The following is a 22,606-nucleotide window of genomic DNA, read 5'->3' as shown; positions in this document are numbered from 1 at the left end:
CAACGCTGCTGAGTTTTTCACACTGAACAGTTTCCTGTCTATCAAGAATGGTCCACCACCCAAAGGACATCCAGCCAACTTGACACAACTGTGGGAAGCGTTGGAGTCAACATGGGCCAGAATCCCTGTGGAACGCTTTCAACACCTTGTAGAGTCCATTCCCCAATGAAGTGAGGCTGTTCTGAGGGTAAAAGGTGGGGGGGAGGGGCAACTCAATATTAGGAAGGTGTTCTTAATGTTTTGTGAACATTGTATTTATCAGGGGAATCAGAATAAACATAATAAATACACTCTCCATTCTGCTTTGTTATGCTCCATTAGTGCTGATTCATACTATGGAAATAAACTAAATACTACATTTAGTTCATATTAGGGCTTTGTAAGGATCCAAAGAGTCATATTTTGAATAAGGAGGATTACAGTTAGTGGGTTGATACATCATCGAGAGACATCTTCCCGACTCTGGTCTCTTTAAGGACACTCTCCGTGTGCGAGTACCTAATCTACCGACCATGACCGTCTGATTACCCAATGTCAGCGGTCCAGAGGAAACTTCATTCAGCCACTCTACACATGGCAGGTAGGGAGACGCGCTGCCAGTGTCAGTCAGTCATTGTGTGGACAGATAGTCAGCCAGCCAGTCAATAAATCAGCCAGAAAGCGTGGAAAGAGATTAGTACAACACTTAATAGATAAATAGATACCATCTCCTTCAGATGGCCGTGGACAAAGGGGCCACAAAAGGTTGGGGAAATCAGCTCTTTTGGTCAATAAAAACCTTGTCCCCAATGTTGCAGTGTTGTAAAGAAGTTAAGGACTACGTGCAGAGGAAGAGAAGGTGTGTTGGTGTATAGTTCTGGGTGTACACCGCTAATTAAGGAGGCAGCAGCAATGAGAGGAATCTTTCATGGGGAAAGGAAGAAGCTTCGACCCAATGATGGTAAAGTGGGTGTCTCAGGCTCAAGCAAGATGGCCGTAGTCCAACTGCTCCATCTGCCTGCCTCAGCACAGCAGTCTCCCCGTCGTTAGAAGAGAGCGTGGGGCAGTACAGCAGTCTACAGCCTCTCTGCCAGCCAGGCCAGCTATCACGGAAAGGCAGAGGTTGCTCATACCTGTAGGCCAGTGTGACCATGTCAGTGTGTTTATGCTCCGACCCAAGCCCAGAGACCCGGGAGAAGGTGGTTGTGAGTGATTGAAGAAGTCGGCTGAAGAAGTGTGTGTGAAAGAGGTGAGGGGAGTTTGTCCAGGCTGCTGACATTCTGACTGCCCTGTCTCTCAGGACACTGACTATCTGACAGCCTGGATTAACATTCTGCTAGGGTCATCACTTTCTATAGCACAGAGCAAGTGGACACTAACCAGAGCTAGTGGACACTAACCAGAGCTAGTGGACACTAACCAGAGCTAGTGGACACTAACCATAGCTAGTGGACACTAAACAGAGCTAGTGGACACTAACCAGTACTGTGTGAGACCTGAGGACTAGTGTACCATGATGAGTAATTAGCTTAAAATGTCACATTGTTGTATATACAGTAATAACATTGTAGTTGAATCAACATTGATGGCAACAATCCCAACCAATGAATATGACAGGGACACTGACTATAGAATAAAATATAGGTTCATTTTCCTTATTATATCCTCTTTAATATATCTTTAAAAAATGATATACAATCTGAGAAAGCAAAGGAGGATTTGAACTGAGGGACAGACCCTCTTGAGCCTCACAGGGAACTTGGCTAGCTGGGCCAGTAAAACAAGGAGTGTGGGGCTAAGAACCAGAGCATGCTAACAAGTGAAATCTGAACCCCTGTTCATTTGAAAGCACGCGCACACGCACTAAAATACACCACCTCCTGATCACATACACTTTGCCTCATGGAAACGTAAATACAATGTTTAATACAGTGATGACACTGAATGTTATGTTCCAATGTGCACACATACAGGCACAAAGCCAGCCCAGGCAAAGCAACACACACACACACACACACACACCACACACACACACACACACACACACACACACACACACACACACACACACACACACACACACACACACACACACACACACACACACACACACACACACACACACACACACACACACACACACACACACACACACAGGGAGGGACAGCCAGACACACAAGGACATAGAAAAGAGCGAGACCACAGGCCCTCCCTTAGACAACTAAACAGAGGACTCATACACAACCTAGGAGAGGGAGAGCACCCTGGTATTCCCCCCTACCTTCATGGGGGCAGAGGAGAACACATGAGGTGGGTGGGGCCTAAGAGGTGTGGAGGGAAAAGCAGCAGGATAGAGGGATGAAAAACGAGAGCGAGAGAAAACGAGACTTTCGGAGGCAGAATGTCCTCTGTTTGGCTTCCCCTGGGGTTAGCTAAGGTCAAGGGTCAAGTGTGGTTGTACAACCTTTCCTAGAAGCTTCATCTAGACAGTGTTACAGTGCGTCTCGGGCACTGGTACATAGTGTTTCCCCTCTGGGTGAGTGAACAGAACAGACAGGAAGTTGGCGTGTCTGAGGTGAGTCTAAAATGGTTTCCTATTCCCCATGTCCCTTGTATTGAACTCTGGACCTTCAAGCCAGCTCCACTGCTCTTTCTCCATTCTAACCCTCTAATCAAGGAGTGATTTAGACCTGGGACATCAGGTGGATGAAATTAATGATCAGGTAGAGCAGAAAACCAGCAGGCTTCGGCCCACGTATGGTCAGAGTTGAATAACCCTGCCCTATATAATGCACTCACTACTTTTGACCAGGGCCTATAGGGTTGGGATTATTAGGGTGTTTTTTCAGACATATCCAATATGGAGACTGACTGGGTCAAATGGGGACTGACTAGAATGGGGACTGGGTTGGTGGCACTTGTCATTCACATGCTGTCTGGTGAGTTGGGGGTGGGCAGGAACGAGTGACATAACAGATATGTCGTTTATCCAGCTGTGTGTTTGCATGTACAGCCAAGTGCTGTGTGTTGTGAGTAGCTAGTTGAGTATGTTTGTGCGTGAAGGGATTCTGTGTGTGTGTGTGTGTGTGTGTGTCCGCTCACGTGCATTTTCTTTGCAACAGATACATGGCAGGCACTAGAACTGAGAAACACAAACAGATCATCTTTCTCTTTGATTCGCCGATTCTTAAATAACAGATAACTGGATTGATTAAATCCTGGGTCCTCACTGCCACCGGCGCCCACTCTGATTGGCTCAGACACAACGAGAAGCCCAGTCATTGGACGATCCCTGTTGTGACGGATGATTACTCTGGTCAACTCACGACAATAAACAAGTCCCTCCTCAAACTTTTAAAAAACGTGTTTAATCTTTTCTTCTTCCAGCGACGTCTTATTGCAGTCGGGGCGTGTCAGCGGTGCGCAGCGTTTAGTTGGTTGATGAGACATTAGGGACGGGGTTCAGCTGCGCAGTCACAGACGGGGGAGAGGGGGGTGCAGGCAGCTGGCGCAGCTGATGCAGTCATCACCTGGCGTAGTGCTTGATGTAATCCTGAACCTTATTCCGGAAATCCTCCTAGAGCAAGACACACAAACAACATCAGTGATCTTTTCTCTATCAATATCCTTGTTTCATTTTTACAAACATCTAACCCCCAATGGAACTGCTCTGAAAATCTTTAGGCCAATATACAGTGTGTTCATCAGTTGAAATTATGTTTCTGGAGATATTCAATAAAAAATGCAGTAGGGTCCATCAGAGGGTTGATGCCAGTGATACAGTGGGATGAAAACATTACCCATAAACCACGCACACTTCATGACAGCAAAACATGACAACCACTGCTCTGGCATCAGCCAGAACTATGAAAGAAATGGACTGCAGAGCGTCCATCCAGCCGGCTAGGGAATACAGTCACCATAGCTAGACTGTGGAGATAGAGGTAGACACGGAGGCCACTTCAGCAGCTCTGGCTCTCTCCGAGTAAACAGCCTCCAGCAACAAGATGTCAGAGCCTGAATGGAACCCAGGGGGGCTCGGGATTCTTCACACAGCTCTGCTGGCCCGTTGCTCCATAACAAGTACCAGGCTGTAAATAACCCCAGTCTACATCGAGTCCTTAGGCACACAGTGAATGGCCCGCCTTTGCTCTGATCTGTCTGTGACCACCTCTTTTCCCCCAGATGGCGCATCCTTCTGAATGGTGTCGGACACTACAGTGAAGTACCTCCATTACAGGACATGAATGGAGAGCAGAATGGAGCGCCAGAGAGTTATAGCCTGGGTCCGAGTGACTGTGTGTGCATGATAGAGAGAGAGTGCGTGTACTCTGTGTGTGTGCAGGGTTTAAATAAAGTCAAATCAATTCCCATGACCCCTCTGGGGACAGTGTTCCATGGTGTAGCTTGATGATGGATGGAGAGCAAAGGTGGAGCCAAGTTGGCATGGCAGCTTGATGATGGATGAAAGGGAGAGAGAGAAGTAGAGACAGGTTGTCATGGCAGCGTATGTAGCGGATGGTGACGGGCAGTAACTCAAAGCGGTTGACATACTCCGTTTGTCCCTCCTGTGTCAGCTTGCCCCCTGCCCTTTCCCTTTTCCATGGCCAGCTATATTAAACCACACCAGCACAGCACAGCACAGCACAGCACAGCAAAGCTCAGCACAGCAACAAACACATAAAACGAAAGCCTACTTCTTTTCTCACTGGTGGTCCAGGCTTTGGGTTCGATTGGACAGGGGTAGGAAGGGGGTGGTGCCCGCTAAAAGACTACACAGCCCTGGTATCAGGAGCCAAGGCAAGTGAAGGGAGCAGTAAACCCTCCTCCAATCTGCACAGAAACCTCCTATTGACATCAATGCATTATTTACCCATTAAGCTTCGGCTTCACAGATGCATGTTTCCCAAGATGGGATTCAGTTCTTAAGAGAATATGCTCAGGAGGCTTGGCCAGGGCTGGAAAAGGTCAGGTGACTCTCAGCAAAGAACAACGAAGATGCCAACCATGACGACAACTTGATGTAAAAAGGGCTTTATAAATACATTTGATAGATGTGATTGAACTTAAGGAGATAAGACCAAGACATACTGCTTTGAAATGGAGACTACTTTAGGACAAATGTGTGTGGCTGACTTAGTTCCTAGTATACCATCTAAAGAGCCTGGGCCTGCTACTCTACAGCTTACTTTACCCTCATGGAAAGTCGATTAGCACTGCAGATCTCTCTCTCCGTCCAATGTTGTTTTTTTAAACATGTATTTTAAATGTAACTTTTATTTAACTAGCAAGTCAGTTAAGAACAAATTCTTATTTACAATGACGGCCTACACCGGCCAAACCCGGACAATGCTGGGTCAATTGTGCGCCATCCTATGGGACTCCCAATTACGGCCAGTTGTGATACAGCCTGGAATCGAACCAGGGTGTCTGTAGTGACGCCTCTAGCACTGCGATGTAGGGCCTTAGACCGCCCCTCCAAAGGGGAGCTATTGCACAAAAGCTTATATAGTGCCTACAGAAAGTATTCAAACCCCTTGACTTTATCCACATTTTGTTGTTACGGCCTGATTTTAAATTTAGATTTTTGGTCACTACCTACACACAATACCCTATGATGTCAAAGTGGAATTATGAAAAACTGAAATATCTTGAGTCAATAAGTATTCAACCCCTTTGTTATGGTAAGCCTAAATAAGTTCAGGAGTAAAACGATAGTGTTAAACATGATTTTTGAATGACTACCTTATTCCTGTACCCCACACATACAATTATCTGTAAGGTCCCCCAGTCGAGCAGTGAATTTCAGACACAGATTCAACCACAAAGACCAGGGACAATTTCCAATGCACGCAAAGAAGGGCACTTATTGGTAGATCGAAAATAAAAAATGACATTGAATATCCCTTTGAGCATGGTGAAGTTATTAATTACACTTTGGATGGTGTATCAATACACCCAGTCACTACAAAGATACAGGCATACTTCCCAACTCAGATGCCATAGAGCAGTGGTTCCCAAACTTTTTGTAGTCCCGTACCCATTCAAATATTCAACCTCCAGCTGCATAGCCCCTCTAGCACCAAGGTCAGCGCACTCTCAAACATAAGAATGAGTGTGAGTTTTTGTCACAACCCGGCTCGTGGGAAGTGACAAAGAGCTCTTATAGGACCAGGGCACAAATAATAATCAATAATACTGCTCTTTATTTAGCCATCTTACATATAAAACCTTATTTGTTCATAAAAAATTGTGAATAACTCACCACAGGTTAATGAGAAGGGTGTGCTTGAAAGGACGTCCATAACTCTGCAATGTTGGGTTGTATTGGAGAGAGTCTCAGTCTTACATCATTTTCCACACACAGTCTGTGCCTGTATTTAGTTGTCATGCTAGTGAGGGCTGAGAATCCACTCTTACATAGGTACGTGGTTGCAAAGGGCACCAGTGTCTTAACAGTGCGATTTACCAAGGCAAGAAACTCTGAGCGCAGCCCTATCCAGAAATCTGGCAGTGGTTCTGATTAAATTACATTTTCACAGAACCGCTTGTTGCAATTTCGATGAGGATCTCTTGTTCAGATATTGGTAAGTGGACTGGAGGCAGGGCATGAAAGGGAAAACGAATCCAGTTGTTTGTGTCATCCGTTTCGAGAAAGTACCTGCGTAATTGCGCACCAACTCACTCAGGTGCTTCACTATATCACATTTGACATTGTCCGTAAGCTTGAGTTAATTTGCACACAAAAAAATCATACAATGATGGAAAGACCTTTGTGTTGTCCTTGTTAATGCAGACAGAAAAGAGCTCCAACTTCTTAATCATAGCCTCAATTTTTGTCCCGCACATTGAATATAGTTGGAGAGTCCCTGTAATCCTAGATTCAGATCATTCAAGCGAGAAAAAACATAATCCAGATAGGCCAGTCGTATGAGAAACTCATCATCATGCAAGAGGTCAGACATGCGAAAGTTATGGTTAGTAAAGAAAACTTTAAGGTCGTCTCTCAATTCAAAAAAATGTGTCAATAGTTTTGCCCTCGATAACCAACGCACTTCTGTATGTTGTAAAAGCGTTACATGGTCACTTCACACATCATTGAATAATGCAGAAAATACACGAGAGTTCAGGGGCCTTGTTTTAACTTCTTAGGGCTAGGCCCCTTTTTTCTCAATTTCCGCCTGAATGACGTGCCCAAAGTAAACTGCCTGTTGCTCAGGCCCTGAAGCCAGGATATGCATATAATTGGTACCTTTGGAATGAAAACACTTTGAAGTTTGTAGAAATGTTAAAATAATGTAGGATAATATAACACAATAGATATGGTAGGTGAAAATCCAAAGAATTTTTTTTTTATTTTTGAGAGAGACCATCCTCTTAGAATGGCAAGTATAAGGTCATATTGAAAATGTGCTCCCTGGATGCAATTCATATGGCTTCCACAGGGTGTCAGCAGTCTATGTTCAAGGTTTCAGGCTTGTAACTTCAAAAACGATTAAGAAATATCAGTTTTAGTACAGGGACACAACGTGTTTGGGCATGCCATGAAGACAGGACGCACCTATTGAACATACTTCTTTCCGTAAGAAATATTATAGCTTGATTACATTTTAGGGTATCTGAGGAGTAAATACAAACATATTTTGACTTGTTGAAACAAAGTTTAGGGGTAGATTTTCCGGATTACTTTCTCTACATGTTGAACGAATGGATTACTCAAATCGATGTGGCCAACTAAAACAGACTTTTTGGGATATAAAGAAAGATTTTATCTAACAAAACGACACTACATGTTATAGCTGGGACCCTTTGGATGACAAATCAGAGGAAGATTTTCAAAAAGTAAGTGAATATTTAAAATCGGTATTATGAAACCTGTGCCGGTGGAAAAATATTTTCATGTGGGGCGCCGTCCTCAAACAATCGCATGGCATGTTTTCGCTGTAATAGCTACTGTAAATCGGACAGTGCAGTTAGATTAACAAGAATTTAAGCTTTTAGCCGATATAAGACACTTATATGTACCTAAATGTTTAATATACATCATTTTTATGATTATTTATTTGAATTGCGCGCCCTCCAGTTTCACCGGAAGTTGTCCTGCTAGCGGGACACCTAGCCCTTTAACATAGTTAACCATTTTCACTGTAGAGTCCAAAACGTCTTACAAGCTGTCAGGCATTCCCTTGGCAGCAAGAGCCTCTCGGTGGATGCTGCAGTGTACCCAAGTGGCGTCGGGAGCAACTGCTTGCACGCGCGTTACCACTCCACTATGTCTCCTTGTCATGGCTTTTGCGCCATCAGTACAGATACCAACACATCTTGACCACAAAAGTCCATTTGATGTCACCAAGCTGTCCAGTATCCTCTCATGTTGTTCTGGCTTCCAGTGGATTGCAGAAGAGGAGGTCTTCCTTAATTGACCTCCCATAAACATAAACGGACATATACCAGGAGCTGTGCCAGGCCCGCCACGTCTGTTGACTCATCCAGCTGTAAGGCATATAATTCACTGGCTTGTATGCAAAGCAGTAATTGTTTCAAAACATCTCCTGCCATGTCACTGATGTGTCGTGAAACAGTGTTTGATGAAGTAACTTTTTTGGCCTTTTCTCCCAGTATTGTCCCAGCCATATTTGCGGCTGCAGGAATAATTAAGTCCTTCACAATAGTATGGGGCTTGCCTGTTCTAGCCACTCGGTAGCTCACCATACGATGCTTCTAGCCCCTTCTTATTAATGGTGTCTGTTGCTTTTATACATGTTACTACTCAAAAGTCGTCTTAATTCTCACTCCAAAAACTCCCGTGGCTTATTTTTCTAATTGTCATGTTTTGTTTCTAAATGTCTGCGCAAGAGTGAAGGTTTCCCGCGAGAGAGTAACGGTTAATGTGATTGGATGTTAATTATTTGACTAGACTACCTGTATTTGACATTGTGTTGTTATTTCATTGAACACTAGATGGTTTAATTTGATTTTTGCAGTGAAACGAGGCTACTCAGGTGAGAAAAAAATGCAGTAATATCTAACAAGTAATCAAACAATTTCACAACAACTACCTTTTACACACAAATGTAAGGGATGAATAAGAATATGTACATAAATATAGGGATGAGCGATGGCCGTGCGGCATAGGCAAGATGCAGTAGATGGTGTAGAGCAGTATATACATATGAGATGAGTGATGAAGAATATGTAACCATTAAAGTGGCGTTATTTAAAGTGACTAATGATAAGCATAGGCAAGATGTAGTAGATGGTATAGAACAGTATATACATATGAGATGAGTAATGTAGGATATGTAAACATTATTAAAGCAGCATATTTAAGGTGACTAGTGATAACTTTATTAAGTCCATTTATTAAAGTGGCCAGAGATTTGAGTCTGTATGTTGACAGCAGCCTCTCCATGTTAGTGATGGCTGTTTAACAGTGATGGCCTTGAGATAGAAGCTGTTTTTCAGTCTCTCGGTCCCAGCTTTGATGCACTTGTACTGACCTCGCCTTCTGGATGATAGTGGGGTGAACAGGCAGTGGCTCGGGTGGTTGTTGTCCTTGATGATCTTTTTGGCCTTCCTGTGACATCGGGTGCTGTTGGTGTGCTGGAGGGAAGGTAGTTTGCCCCCGGTGATGCGTTGTGCAGACTGCACTACCCTCTGGAGAGCCTTGCGGTTGAGGGTGGTGCAGTTCTTGTACCAGGTGGTGATACAGCCCGACAGGATGCTCTCGATTGTGCATCTGTAAAAGTTTGTGAGCGTTTTAGGTGACAGGACAAATTTCTTCAGCCTCCTGAGGGTGAAGAGGTGCTGTTGCGCCTTCTTCACTACGCTGTCTGTGTGGGTGGACCATTTCAGTTTGTCCGTGATGTGTACGCCGAGGAACTTAACTTTCCACCCTCTCCACTACTGTCCCGTCAATGTGGATGGGGGGGTGCTCCCTCCTGAAGTCCACGATCATCTCCTTTGTTTTGTTGAGTGAGAGGTTGTTTTCCTGACACCACAGTCCGAGGGCCTTCACCTCCTCCCTGTAGGCCGTCTTGTCATTGTTGGTAATCAAGCATACTACTGTAGTGTCGTCTGCAAACTTGATGATTGAGTTGGAAGCGTGCATGGCCACGCAGTCATGGGTGAACAGGGAGTACAGGAGAGGGTTGAGAACAGACCCTTGTAGGACCCCAGTGTTGAGGATCAGCGGGGTGGAGATGTTGTTTCCGCCCTTCACCCCCTGGGGGCAGCCTGTCAGAAGGTCCAGGACCCATTTGCACAGGGCGGGGTCAAGACCCAGGGTCTCAAGTTTAATGACGAGTTTGGAGGGTACTATGGTATTAAATGTTGAGCTGTAGTCAATGAACAGCATTCTAAAATAGGTATTCCTCTTGTCCAGATGGGATAGGGCAGTGTGCAGTGCGATGGCGATTGCATCGTCAGTGGACCTATTGGGGTGGTAAGCAAATTGGAGTGGGTCGAGGGTATCGGGTAGGGTTGAGGTGATATGATCCTTGACTAGTCTCTCAACGCACTTCATGATGACAGAAGTGAGTGCAACGGGGGTGCGCTAGTCATTTCAGTTACCTTAGCTTTCTTGGGAACAGGAACAATGGTGACCATCTTGAAGCATGTGGGATAGGGATTGATTGAATATGTGTGTAAACACACCAGTCAGCTGGTCTGCGCATGCTCTGAGGACGCGGCTAGGGATGCCGTCTGGGCCGGCAGCCTTGCGAGGGTTAACACGTTTACATGTTTTACTCACATTGGCCATTGAGGAGAGCCCACAGGCTTTGGTAGTGGCCGTGTCAGTGGCACTGTATTGTCCTCAAAGCGAGCAAAGAAGTTGTTTAATTTGTTTAGGAGCAAGACTTCGATGTCCGCGACGGGGCTGGTTTTCTTTTTGTAATCCGTGATTGACTGTAGACTCTGCCACATACATCTCGTGTTTGAGCCATTGAATTGCAACTCTACTTTGTCTCCATACTGATGCTTTGCTTGTTTGATTGCCTTGCGGAGGGAATAGCTGCACTGTTTGTATTCGGTCATGTTTCCAGTCGCCTTGCCATGATTAAAAGCGGCGGTTCGCGATTTCATTTTTGCACGAATGTTGCCATCAATCCACGGTTTCTGGTTAGGAAATGTTATAATAGTCACAGTGGGTACGACATCGCCGATGCACTTGCTAATAAACTCGCTCACTAAGTCAGCGTATACATCAATGTTGTTGTCTGAGGCTATCCAGAACATATCCCAGTCCACGTGATCGACGCCATCCTGAAGCGTGGAATCCAATTGGTCAGACCAGCGTTGGACGGACCTTTCCTGTTTTAGTTTCTGTCTATAGGCTGGGAGCAACAAAATTGAGTCATTTTGCCAAAGGCAGGGTGGGGAAGGCTTTGTATGCATCGCGAAAGTTAAGTGTAGCAATGATCCAGAATGCTAGCAGCCCGTGTCGCGCATTTGATATGCTGATAGAATTTAGGAAGTCTCGTTCTCAGGTAAGCTTTGTTAAAATCCCCGGCTACAATAAATGCAGCCTCAGGATGTATGGTTTCCAGTTTACATAGAGTCCAGTGAAGTTCTTTCAGGGCCGACAAGGTATCTGCTTGGGATGGGGGATATACACGGCCTTGACTATAATCGAAGAGAATTCTCTTGGAAGATAATGCGGTCGCATTTGATTGTAAGGAATTCTAAGTCAGGTGAACAAAAGGACTTAAGTTCCTGTATGTTATTGTGATTACACCATAAGGCATACACCCCCGCCCTTCTTCTTACCAGAGAGATGTTTGTTTCTGTCGGCACGATGCATGAAGAAACCGTATGGCTGTACCGACTCTGACAACATATCCCAAGTGAGCCATTTTTCTGTGAAACAGAGAATGTTACAATCGCTGAAGTCTCTCTGGAAAGCAACTCGTGCCCTAATTTCATCCACCTTGTTATCTAGAGATTGGACATTGGCGAGTAATATGCTCGGGAGCGGTGGTTGATGTGCTCGCCTTCTGAGTCCGACCAGTAGGCCGCTCCGTCTGGCTTTCCTGCAGCGACCTCATTGTTTTGGGTTGGCCTCTGGGATAAGATCCCATGTCCAGGGTGGAGGCCCGAACAAAGGATCCGCTTCGGGAAAGACGTATTCCTGGTCGTAATGTTGGTAAGTTGTCATCACTTTTATATCCAATAGTTCTTCCCGGCTGTATGTAATAACACTTGAGATTTCCTGGGCTAACAATGTAAGAAATAATACATAAAATAATACATAAAAAAAACAAATAATTGGACCTGAAGCGAAGCGACCATCTCTGTCAGTGCCATAACAAGTGTTATGTTTAGGGCAAATCCAATACAACACATTACTGAGTACCACTCTCCATATTTTCAAGCATAGTGGTGGCTAAATCATGTTATGGGTATGCTTGTAATGGTTAAGGACTGGGGAATGTTCTGAATAAATAAAGAAATGGAGCTAAGCACAGGCAAAATCCTAGAGGAAAACCTGGTTCAGCCTGCTTTCCACCAGACACTGGGAGATTAACTCACCTTTCAGCAGGACAATAACCTAAAACACAAGGCCAAATCTACACTAGTTGCTTACCAAGTGAATGCTCCTAAGTGGCCGAGCTACAGTTTTGACTTAAATCTAGGGTTGCACATTTTGGGGAATATTCAGAGGTGGAATCTTTCCGTGGGAATTAATGGGAAAATATGGGAATATATGCAAATTAATATTAATACAATTTAAATGTAGATGTTTTTTTGCATTGGATACATTTACCATATCATATGGAGACAGAAACATAAACATTTTATCATAAGTAGACATAATTGCAAATGATCAAATCCTTCCAATTGAAATAAAAAAACAATTTAGTTACGAATTGAACTTTAATTAAATGAGTTGACTCTTCACATGGGATGATTTCACTGAACAAAAAGGGAATATTGAATGATCCCCAATGATCCATCACATCTCCCAAAAAACGTTTTCAACATACTGTAAAATGATAGTCAAGAAACTAAAGCTTTGCTTGTCTACCTCTCAGGCTTCCATGTCATTCTCTCGGGACCTCCAGAATGTCCACCTCTTGAACATCAGACTCTGAGGCCTCATCTTCACTGTCATTTTCTAACCTGGTTGAGGATGGCTCATTGTCAGGCTCAAAAAGCCTCAAATTTGCCCAAATGGCCACCAATTTTTCAACCCTTGTATTGGTCAGCCTGTTGTGTGCTTTGGTGTGTGTGTTCCCAAAGAAGGACCAGTTGCGCCCTGAAGCGGCTGATGTTGGTGGGATTTTGAGGATGATGGAGGCAACAGGGGAAAGATCCTCAGATCCACAAAGTGGAGGGGTGTATGCTGGGCGAAGAACATTCAGAAATCTCTTCCAATACGCTTTGCCTGTGAGCATCAGAGATGAACCAGTTGCATACACAGCTCGAGCAAGACATTCATCAGCATTTCTCTGACTACGTTCCTCCATGGAGCCAAAAAAACGTCTGATTTCAGGAGGACCATGAGCTGTTGCTATCGATAAGGTGTCCGATTCATTATTTTCACCTCAAATAGAAGTAGAGGGACTTTTGTCAGAGGTGCTTGTTGTGAGCGCTGAGGGAACTTTATGCACTTGGCCAGATGATTCTGCAGCTTTGTTGCATTCTTCATATATGATTTGGCACAGTATTTGCAAATGTACACAGCTTTTCCTTCTACATTAGCTGCAGTGAAATGTCTCCACACATCAGATAGTGCCCGTGGCATTTTCCTGTAAAAAAAAGAATAACTAAAAAAACAAATAAAATAAAAATAAAATATATATATATATATATATATATATATATATATAAAAAAATGAAAAACAAAAAATATATATAAAAACCCCCCCAAAAAACTATAATAATAATAATAATAATAATAATAATAATAATAGGGGGAAAAAAATAATACAATTCCATGTACAGATAAATAGTTAAGCGGCTATCTTACAAAGGAGTTGTTTAATTTAAATGTTTTAAAATGAAACATGTATGGAACAGGTGAATTAACACTCAGTTAGCAGGCTCAAGCAAGCTGAAACCCACATGGTAGCAAAAAACTAACTAGCAGAAATTGCTAAGTTAGAAATTATTTAAACACACTTTGCTGTAGGCTACTATTTACTAGTTAAAAAAAAAAAAATGTATGTCATAAAATATATTCACCCCACCCAGTATTGTAATCAAAACTTACAAGAAAGCATGTAGTCCTTGGCTCCGACAGTGTAGTAGTGTGGGATCAATAGCATCTTATTAGTGTGCAAGATCTTGAGAAGCAGCTGTACATGTGATGGAAGAGTACACTGCACATGTGATGAAAGAATGCACTGCACATGTGATGGAAGAATGCACTGTGCATGCAGAGGGTTGCAATTCCAATGAATTGGGGATAGTTTAATCAAAATACGCCACAATACCTAGAATTGCCTTGTGTATCCCACAAAAAAGGTTCACTGTTATAAGCTACCTTTTTTGATGCATTTAAGCTAAATTTCCAGGCTTAAAAATTACGTAAATTTCCCGGAAAGTTTCCGACCCTTTGCAACCCTACTTGAAAATCTATGGCAATACCTTAAAATGGTTGTCTAGCAATGATCAACAACAACAACCAATTTAACAGAGCTTGAAGAATTTTGAAAATAATAATGGGCAAATGTTTTACATCCAGATGTGGAAAGCTCTTAGAAACTTACCCAGAAAGACTCACAGCTGTAATTGCTGCTAAAAGTGATTCTACAAAGTAGGGTTGTGAATACTTATGGAAATGAGATATTTCTGCATTTAATTTTCAATAAATGAACAAACATTTCTAAAAACATGTTTCCACTTGGTCATTACTGGGTATTGTGTGCATATGGGTGAGAAAAAAAAAGTAATCAATTTTGAATTCAGGCTGTAACACAACAACATGTGGAATAAGTCAAGGGGTATGAATACCTCCTGAAGGCTCTACTTCCTGTAAATCCACCTGAAAATCACAGTCAGACGGCTGGTTGGAAACCTGCTATTTGAGTCATAATCTACTGAATCTCTTCAGTCCTTAGTGAAAGCCATATAAATTCCCCTTTAAACATTAATACCTCAAACAATGACTGGGGACCTGACCTCCGGAAGGGACAGTTTTACAGAGAGATTATGACGTCTGTCTGTTACGTGAAACTGCAAGGACGTGGGGAGGACAGAAACAGGGACTGATATGAAATAGGAAAGCAATGCGCTAGGTAGGAAACCAAACAAACGAGGCATGTAGTTGAAACAGACTGACTGGTCATTCCTTAGTGAACTGAACCATGTCACCTATCCTACCCAATTAGCTCATCCTCCCAGCAGGCAGGTACACCAGTGTTCAAAACACCTCTTCAAGAGGTAAATTAATGAATGCAAATAGTTGTACTTCCCCTTGGGTGGAACGTGCTACAGCTTTCTAGTCCGACTAGAGCAGCAGAGCAAAGCAAACAGCACTAAGTTAAAGAGCCCTCAGCACAGCTAAGCAGACAGAACAGAGACGTAGAACTAACAGTTAGAACTGGAACCTTGGAACACTCTGAGCTCTCCAGGCTGACACCCCAAGGGATTCCGCTGCTGCACCCCCCATCCCACCCCTGCCCCCTCCAACCCCCGGCTCCCCCTCTTGCATAACGCTGCAGCCCGCTAAAAATGTTGGCAGTAACTCAGTGAGCCAAGTGCAGCAAAGAGTATTAAACAGCCCCCTGTAATTATGCTTATTAATATGACCCATTATAAATGTGAGGGGTGTCTGGTGGATTGTGGAGCTTTGGCTAAGCTGATTGGGCCAAGCCTTTCTTCCCTGGCTAATTGCCTTTTGATACACCTCCATATGCAGTGTTACAAAGTGTTATAGTATTAGGCTTTACTACGACTAATCATCATCATCATAATAATAATAATAATGGAGATGAATGATGACATTCAGAACAGTTCAGACGTACACTCCGCGGACAGTTTATTAGGTACACCACTCCATTCACTAAAATGGTTCGCTCCTACAGACAGTGAAAGACACTGCATGGTCGATCCGATGTCTGCAGTGTCTGTACAGGATTTACTGTGAAACGGCCTCTGTAGAAGTAAGGGCATTCATACTTCTTGCGCTTTGCAGAGCTGCTGTGAAGGAAGTTGTCAAGAAAGTGAGTGTGTGTTTATACAGGACCTCCCGTCCCCACCTACCGTCAACCAATCATGTCAGTGCGGAGCTACACGGAGCCCTCCGCATTGCTACAAAAATTGAGAGGCGCATGGTAGTAAAGGGCTCGATTTGGCCTCCGTAAGCCTCCAGAGGCTCCACAATTGCATCACACCCTCCATGCGGCGCCTCCGGACAGCATTACCGGATCAAGCATAAATCAGCTATGAGTCACGTCAGGCATTGAGGCATTCAGTTAGATTAAACATAAGAATGGACAAAACAAGTGACATAAGTGACTTTGAGCGTGGTTCTGTATGATAGTATCTTGGAAACGGCTGACCTCCTGGGCTTTTCACACACGACAGTGTCTAGGGTTTACAGAGAATGGTGCGGCAGACCAAAAACATCCAGTCATCGGCAGTCCTGTAGGCAAAAACAGCTCGCAGAATGGCAGTAATCATGCAAGCTAACAGGTGGGCCACAAACAGACAAATAACGGCGCAGTACAACAGTGATGTGCAGAACGGCATATCAGAACGCACAAGTCGTCGGTCCTTATCACGGATAGGCTATTGCAGCAGACGACCACACCGGGTTCCACTCCTATCAGCTAAAAACAAGAAGAAGCGGCACTGGACAATTGAGACGTGGAAAAACATTGCCTGGTTCGATGAATCAAGCTGATGGCAGTGAGGATTTGGCGTAAGAGGCCATGGACCCAACCTGCCTGGTGTCAATGGTACAGGCTGGTGGTGGTGGTGTACTGGTGTGGGGAATGTTTTCTTGGCACACGTTAGGTCCCTTGATACTAATTTCCATGCCACGAAGATTTCAGGCTGTTTTGGAGGCAAAGGGGGGGTTCGACCCAGTACTAGATGGGTGTACCTAATTAACTGGCCATTGAGATTACAACGCAATGTCCTCAAATGACTTCAAAAGTAAAACTGAAGTGAATCAACATAATCATGCAGACTTGTAAACCATTTTCCTCAGGGAATAAGTAAAAATGACATACTGTCCCTCCCCTGGTAGAGAATACAGGGAAAGAGACGAGCAGAATTTCCTGTCAGATCTCATCAATGTCAGTTTTCAGACTCCCAGGCGATGATTGAGTGAGCTGTCATTGATACGGCACGTTTGTTTATTAGACTCAGATGGGAGAGATGACATTATTTGGTTTGGCCATTTAGAAGTTTTCAGACACAAAAATGACCAATCAATGGCATTCAGCGACCCTGTGACATAATTTCTTACACCAAAAAAGGTAACGTCAGGACACAGGCCTGCATGGCTCCTCTTCTCTCCTCCCTATCCAGGCAGGGATAACAGGTGACTTGACCTTTTTACTTAGTGAGGAGCACGTCATCCAGAGATGTTCTATACTCTTCTCTATTTTGGGACAGTTTGGACCATCTGCAGAGTGAGAGACCCTCAAACACTCACTCCCCCTCCAGCCTAAATAGTCTGATAGCCCAACCTGGATGTCCACTGTCCAGATGGGACCAGACAGCCCAGCATTAATGTGATTCTCCTGTATACTGCTCTTCTCTCCTGACGCCACTGTGTACACCACAGGCAGGAAACAACATATATCATATCAGTGTTGCAACAGGGCTTCCTGGGTAGTGGAACACTACCGTGTCTGGTAAACCCTATCAGCTCAGAGGCCCAGGCAAGCTGTACACCACTATTGCTGCAGGCAGGAGCAGCAGTCTGGTTATGTAACGGTAATCACATCACCTGAACACCATCTCAGCAGAGGCTGTCATGATAGGCAGTGGAAGGGAGGGAGGGATGGATGAAGAGGTGGATGGGAGGATGAAAAGGAGGGGGTGGCCGATAGAGAGAGAGATCTGTGGTGAGAAAGGAGACCTCACGGCACACATCTCTCACTTTTATCACTGTTAATCCCCTCTACCGCCACAGCAGGGCTACTGAGAAAACATTCCGGAGGCCAATGGTAGATGGGATCGATTCAGGTCAGATCAGGTCAGGGTTGAAGGTGGCCTACAGCTACCAAGGTGTTAAACACTAGACAGACAGTCTGACATAACACAGGTCAGATAGTGATTTCACAGAATGAAAATAACTACTTCTGCACCGTCCAGATTTCCACTTCATGAAACAGACATACATGGCGTTAATGACCACTTCGTAGAACCATGTAATGCAGAACCATGTAATGTAGAACCATGGAGAACCAGATCGGACATGCAAACAGTTGGCTAATTGGCTATTAATCCACAGTCAGACAAACTGGTCCTGTGCTGGATGGAGATCCATAGACTTGCATTAGGATGCAGTCATAAGACCACAGGGTTCCTCATGGTTCCTCAGGAGAACCTTGTGTAAAGGCTTCTCTAAGCCATCGAACTGGGGATCATTAATGGTGCAGAATGGCTGACCATGCTAGAGTGACTTATCACTGGAAATGTTACTGTTAGTTTGCTGTGGCCAACTTTAAAATCAACTGTTTTCTGTGGCATTGCTATAGCTAGGTGTATACCACATTGACATTTCAACGTATAGGTCCAATATTATTTTGTGTTTGTTAAAAAACATACAGTATGAAGGTCAAGACAGACATCTCGCCTGGCTAATCATCGGTTTCTTTAGGCGCCATAGTTTTAAGGTCAACGGTCAGCAGTCTGTTCCGTTTTGGTATGTTCCATCTTTCACACAGAACTACTGTATGACCCCCATGGAGGTGTCCTGTCCACTCTGAAAGAGGGAGGTTGAGGGATGACCCCCATGGAGGTGTCCTGTCCACTCTGAAAGAGGGAGGTAGAGGGATGACCCCCATGGAGGTGTCCTGTCCACTCTGAAAGAGGGAGGTAGAGGGATGACCCCCATGGAGGTGTCCTGTCCACTCTGAAAGAGGGAGGTAGAGGGATGACTCCCATGGAGGTGTCCTGTCCACTCTGAAAGAGGGAGGTAGAGGGATGACCCCCATGGAGGTGTCCTGTCCACTCTGAAAGAGGGAGGTAGAGGGATGACCCCCATGGAGGTGTCCTGTCCACTCTGAAAGAGGGAGGTAGAGGGATGACCCCCATGGAGGTGTCCTGTCCACTCTGAAAGAGGGAGGTAGAGGGATGACCCCCATGGAGGTGTCCTGTCCACTCTGAAAGAGGGAGGTAGAGGGATGACCCCCATGGAGGTGTCCTGTCCACTCTGAAAGAGGGAGGTAGAGGGATGACCCCCATGGAGGTGTCCTGTCCACTCTGAAAGAGGGAGGTAGAGGGATGACTCCCATGGAGGTGTCCTGTCCACTCTGAAAGAGGGAGGTAGAGGGATGACCCCCATGGAGGTGTCCTGTCCACTCTGAAAGAGGGAGGTAGAGGGATGACCCCCATGGAGGTGTCCTGTCCACTCTGAAAGAGGGAGGTAGAGGGATGACCCCCATGGAGGTGTCCTGTCCACTCTGAAAGAGGGAGGTAGAGGGATGACCCCCATGGAGGTGTCCTGTCCACTCTGAAAGAGGGAGGTAGAGGGATGACCCCCATGGAGGTGTCCTGTCCACTCTGAAAGAGGGAGGTAGAGGGATGACCCCCATGGAGGTGTCCTGACCACTCTGAAAGAGGGAGGTAGAGGGACAGAGAGAGAGTGAAAGAGACAGAGAGTGAAAGAGCGCGAGAGAGAGCAAGAGAGTTTGAGGCCCAGCTGCCTGTGAAGAGACACCACAGGGGAGTCAGTAAGCAGGGCGACTGATGCATCAGTATGGTCACTACATGGTCATTTAGCATTAGTGAGGCAGACGTGCTATGTGGCGGACGTGTGAGTTGTGGTTCCCCAGTTCCCTCCTGCACAGTGACTTGATGTTCAGTCGGCATGCCACAGCTACAGAGTCAGGGGAGACCCAGAGATTGGACACTCCTCACATATGCCCCCGCCCTCACGTCGAGAACCACAGACCGTGGACATCACACTTGGCAGGGGGTGGGAGAGGCAGCTGGGACAACTACTACAGATCTGTGTTAGCGTGAGGGAGCATGTACAATGTTCCCTCCGCGCAGAATAAATACTCTATCAGCCCACGGAGAGAAGCATGATATTGAACTTCACTCAACTTCCTAGAGTTTTCCTATTAAAATGCTAATCAATTTATAACATTTTTGACATGCGATTTTTTGTTGTTGTTATTGTGTCTCTCACTGTTCAAATAAACCTACCATTAAAATTATAGACTGATCATTTCTTTGTCAGTGGGCAAACGTACAAAATCAGTAGGGGATCAAATACTTTTTCCCCCCTCACTGTATATGGATCTGTGCCCTTTATTTTGATCTAGACTGTGTTTACAGCTGTGGTCTGAGTAGATGCGCTTGTTTTGAGATCAAAGCAAGAGCTGCATGTAGCCAGGTGTGCACATTTTGTTCATATCCTTTACTAGTTAGTGAGTTATCAGCCCAGTTATAGATAATTTGTAGTCAGCAATAGGGGAGGGATTGCTTCCTACAAGAGCACAAAACTTGTACATTTCAAGACATCTTTGAATAGTGAGTCACATAAATAACTTTTTTTGTCTTAAAGTGGCAGTGTTGTATTTCGAGACAGGCTTGAATAAGCTAAGTAGACAATAGGGTAGCATAATTTGTCTGATTCTCTGTAATAATAGTATGTGAATAGTAATGCATTTTAATTTTGTAAAGTGGTTTCTTTCATCAAACAATACCATTTTCAGTCACCTCCTTGTCTGAAGGACAAGTGGATAAACAGGTTAATGTCAAGCCCTGCATGTTTATTTTCAAAAGTCTCATGGAATGTAGGCCTACATTGAACACCACACATCGGCTGCTACTGTAGGCTGAATGATAGAACAGCTATTTCCATGTAAAAATGTTATGGGATGCATTTTCTACATTGTTTTTGATGGTAGGCCACTCTGGTAGGCCCTAGTTATGATCAAATCGCCACAATAGCCTACTTAGCCCCTGTTAAAACGAACAAAGCGGGTACAGCCTCAGTGTTCACAGTAAAAGCACACTGGAAGTTTTCACAATTTTCAAGTCTGCGCTCAGCAGAACTGGAAATTTACTCAGTGCTGAGAAATATTTTAGGGACTATTGCATGGGCCACCGTTCCTTTACTTTGCTTGATTGTGGACCTGACTCACACCAACACCCGACCTGGCTTCCCCGGCTGTTACTAGTGCAACTCAGCCATTTTCAACGCCACAGGGAAGCTGACTTGAGAATCATTCTGACACAGCAGAAAACTTTTAGTTCGGTCTGTTTCGATAACCATTCCTGCTTATTTTCATTTCCCCATTTCCTGCAGAGTGGCGTGAATCAAATTGACCTTCAAAATCACTAAATAGGGATGATGAGACGAGTTCTTCCTGATATGAAAAACAACGGTACCGTCCAGGGGAACCTGTCACAGTAGTGCATCAACGGTACTGTCCAGGGGAACCTGTCACAGTAGTGCATCAACGGTACTGTCCAGGGGAACCTGTCACAGTAGTGCATCAACGATACTGTCCAGGGGAACCTGTCACAGTAGTGCATCAACGGTACTGTCCAGGGGAACCTGTCACAGTAGTGCATCAACGGTACTGTCCAGGGGAACCTGTCATAGTAGTGCATCAATGGTACTGTCCAGGGGAACCTGTCATAGTAGTGCATCAATGGTACTGTCCAGGGGAATCTGTCACAGTAGTGCATCAATGGTACTGTCCAGGGGAACCTGTCACAGTAGTGCATCAATGGTACTGTCCAGGGGGAGCTGTTCTAACACAAGGGGGTTTCTCAGTTCACAGTGTAGTTTACAGTGTAGCACCTTGTTTCCTGAGTGTTTTGGGGCCCACTGTGTAGGAAGCCCACTATGGCCTGTGGACACTACTCTCTTTGTAACTCTCTCTGTAATTGGTCTGAATGGCTGCTCTGAACAACAACCTTACAGTTACAGTGGTGTGTGAGAGATGAGTCGTCTCCCCAACAGAGCCTTCTGCCCAGTTGAGCAGCATCATTCAGACAGACAGACAGGATGGACAGACCATCACACAGAAGGATCCATACTCCTAATGTGACCAAATGGCTGCCACAGCAACACAGTTGGGACCCAGCCCCAGAAGCCTGTTTGGTAGAAAGGCTGAAGTACACAAAGCTGAGAAATATGAGGTCTGCAGAAGACAGTGGTTTTAAATGAATATATCTAATTGTATGACTAACTCAAAATGTAAATAATGTGCAAATACATGTCTGAATGCACAGCTCCAGGCTAGAAGCTACAACTGGAAAACACATAAGGAAATGTAAGGCCTGGATCAGTAATATGCAAATGATGTTGCATTCATTGAAGATATAAATCATTCTGAGAGCTTAAGGAATAATTTGAATTAAACATTTTAATACTTAGTTGGCAACTCAAGGATGTTAATAGCGCGGATGTTCATAATAAAGAATATATACTTTAAAGTGGATTAATAGTTTTCATACAAACATCCGGCACATATGCACA

At 44.6% G+C, this 22,606-nt stretch overlaps 1 protein-coding gene across 2 annotated transcripts in view; it reads right to left on the bottom strand.

Moving 5' to 3' along the window:
- Nucleotides 1-2,026: 2,026 nt before the first annotated feature.
- Nucleotides 2,027-22,606, bottom strand: part of LOC106582389 (NEDD8-conjugating enzyme UBE2F) — an 88,022-nt gene continuing 67,442 nt past the window's right edge. Inside the window, exon 8 of one of the 2 annotated variants that reach the window (XM_045704817.2) lies at nt 2,027-3,556. In XM_045704817.2, coding sequence (XP_045560773.1) covers nt 3,506-3,556 — 51 coding nt within the window. In that variant the 3' untranslated portion in view covers nt 2,027-3,505. The remainder of the gene's footprint in view (nt 3,557-22,606) is intronic. The other variant, XM_014165456.3, reaches the window with a different exon arrangement.

This window comes from Salmo salar, chromosome 21, assembly GCF_965601325.2.
Source record: "Salmo salar chromosome 21, fSalSal1, whole genome shotgun sequence".
Taxonomy (NCBI): domain Eukaryota; kingdom Metazoa; phylum Chordata; class Actinopteri; order Salmoniformes; family Salmonidae; genus Salmo; species Salmo salar.
This window is presented reverse-complemented; position numbering and strand designations above follow the sequence as displayed.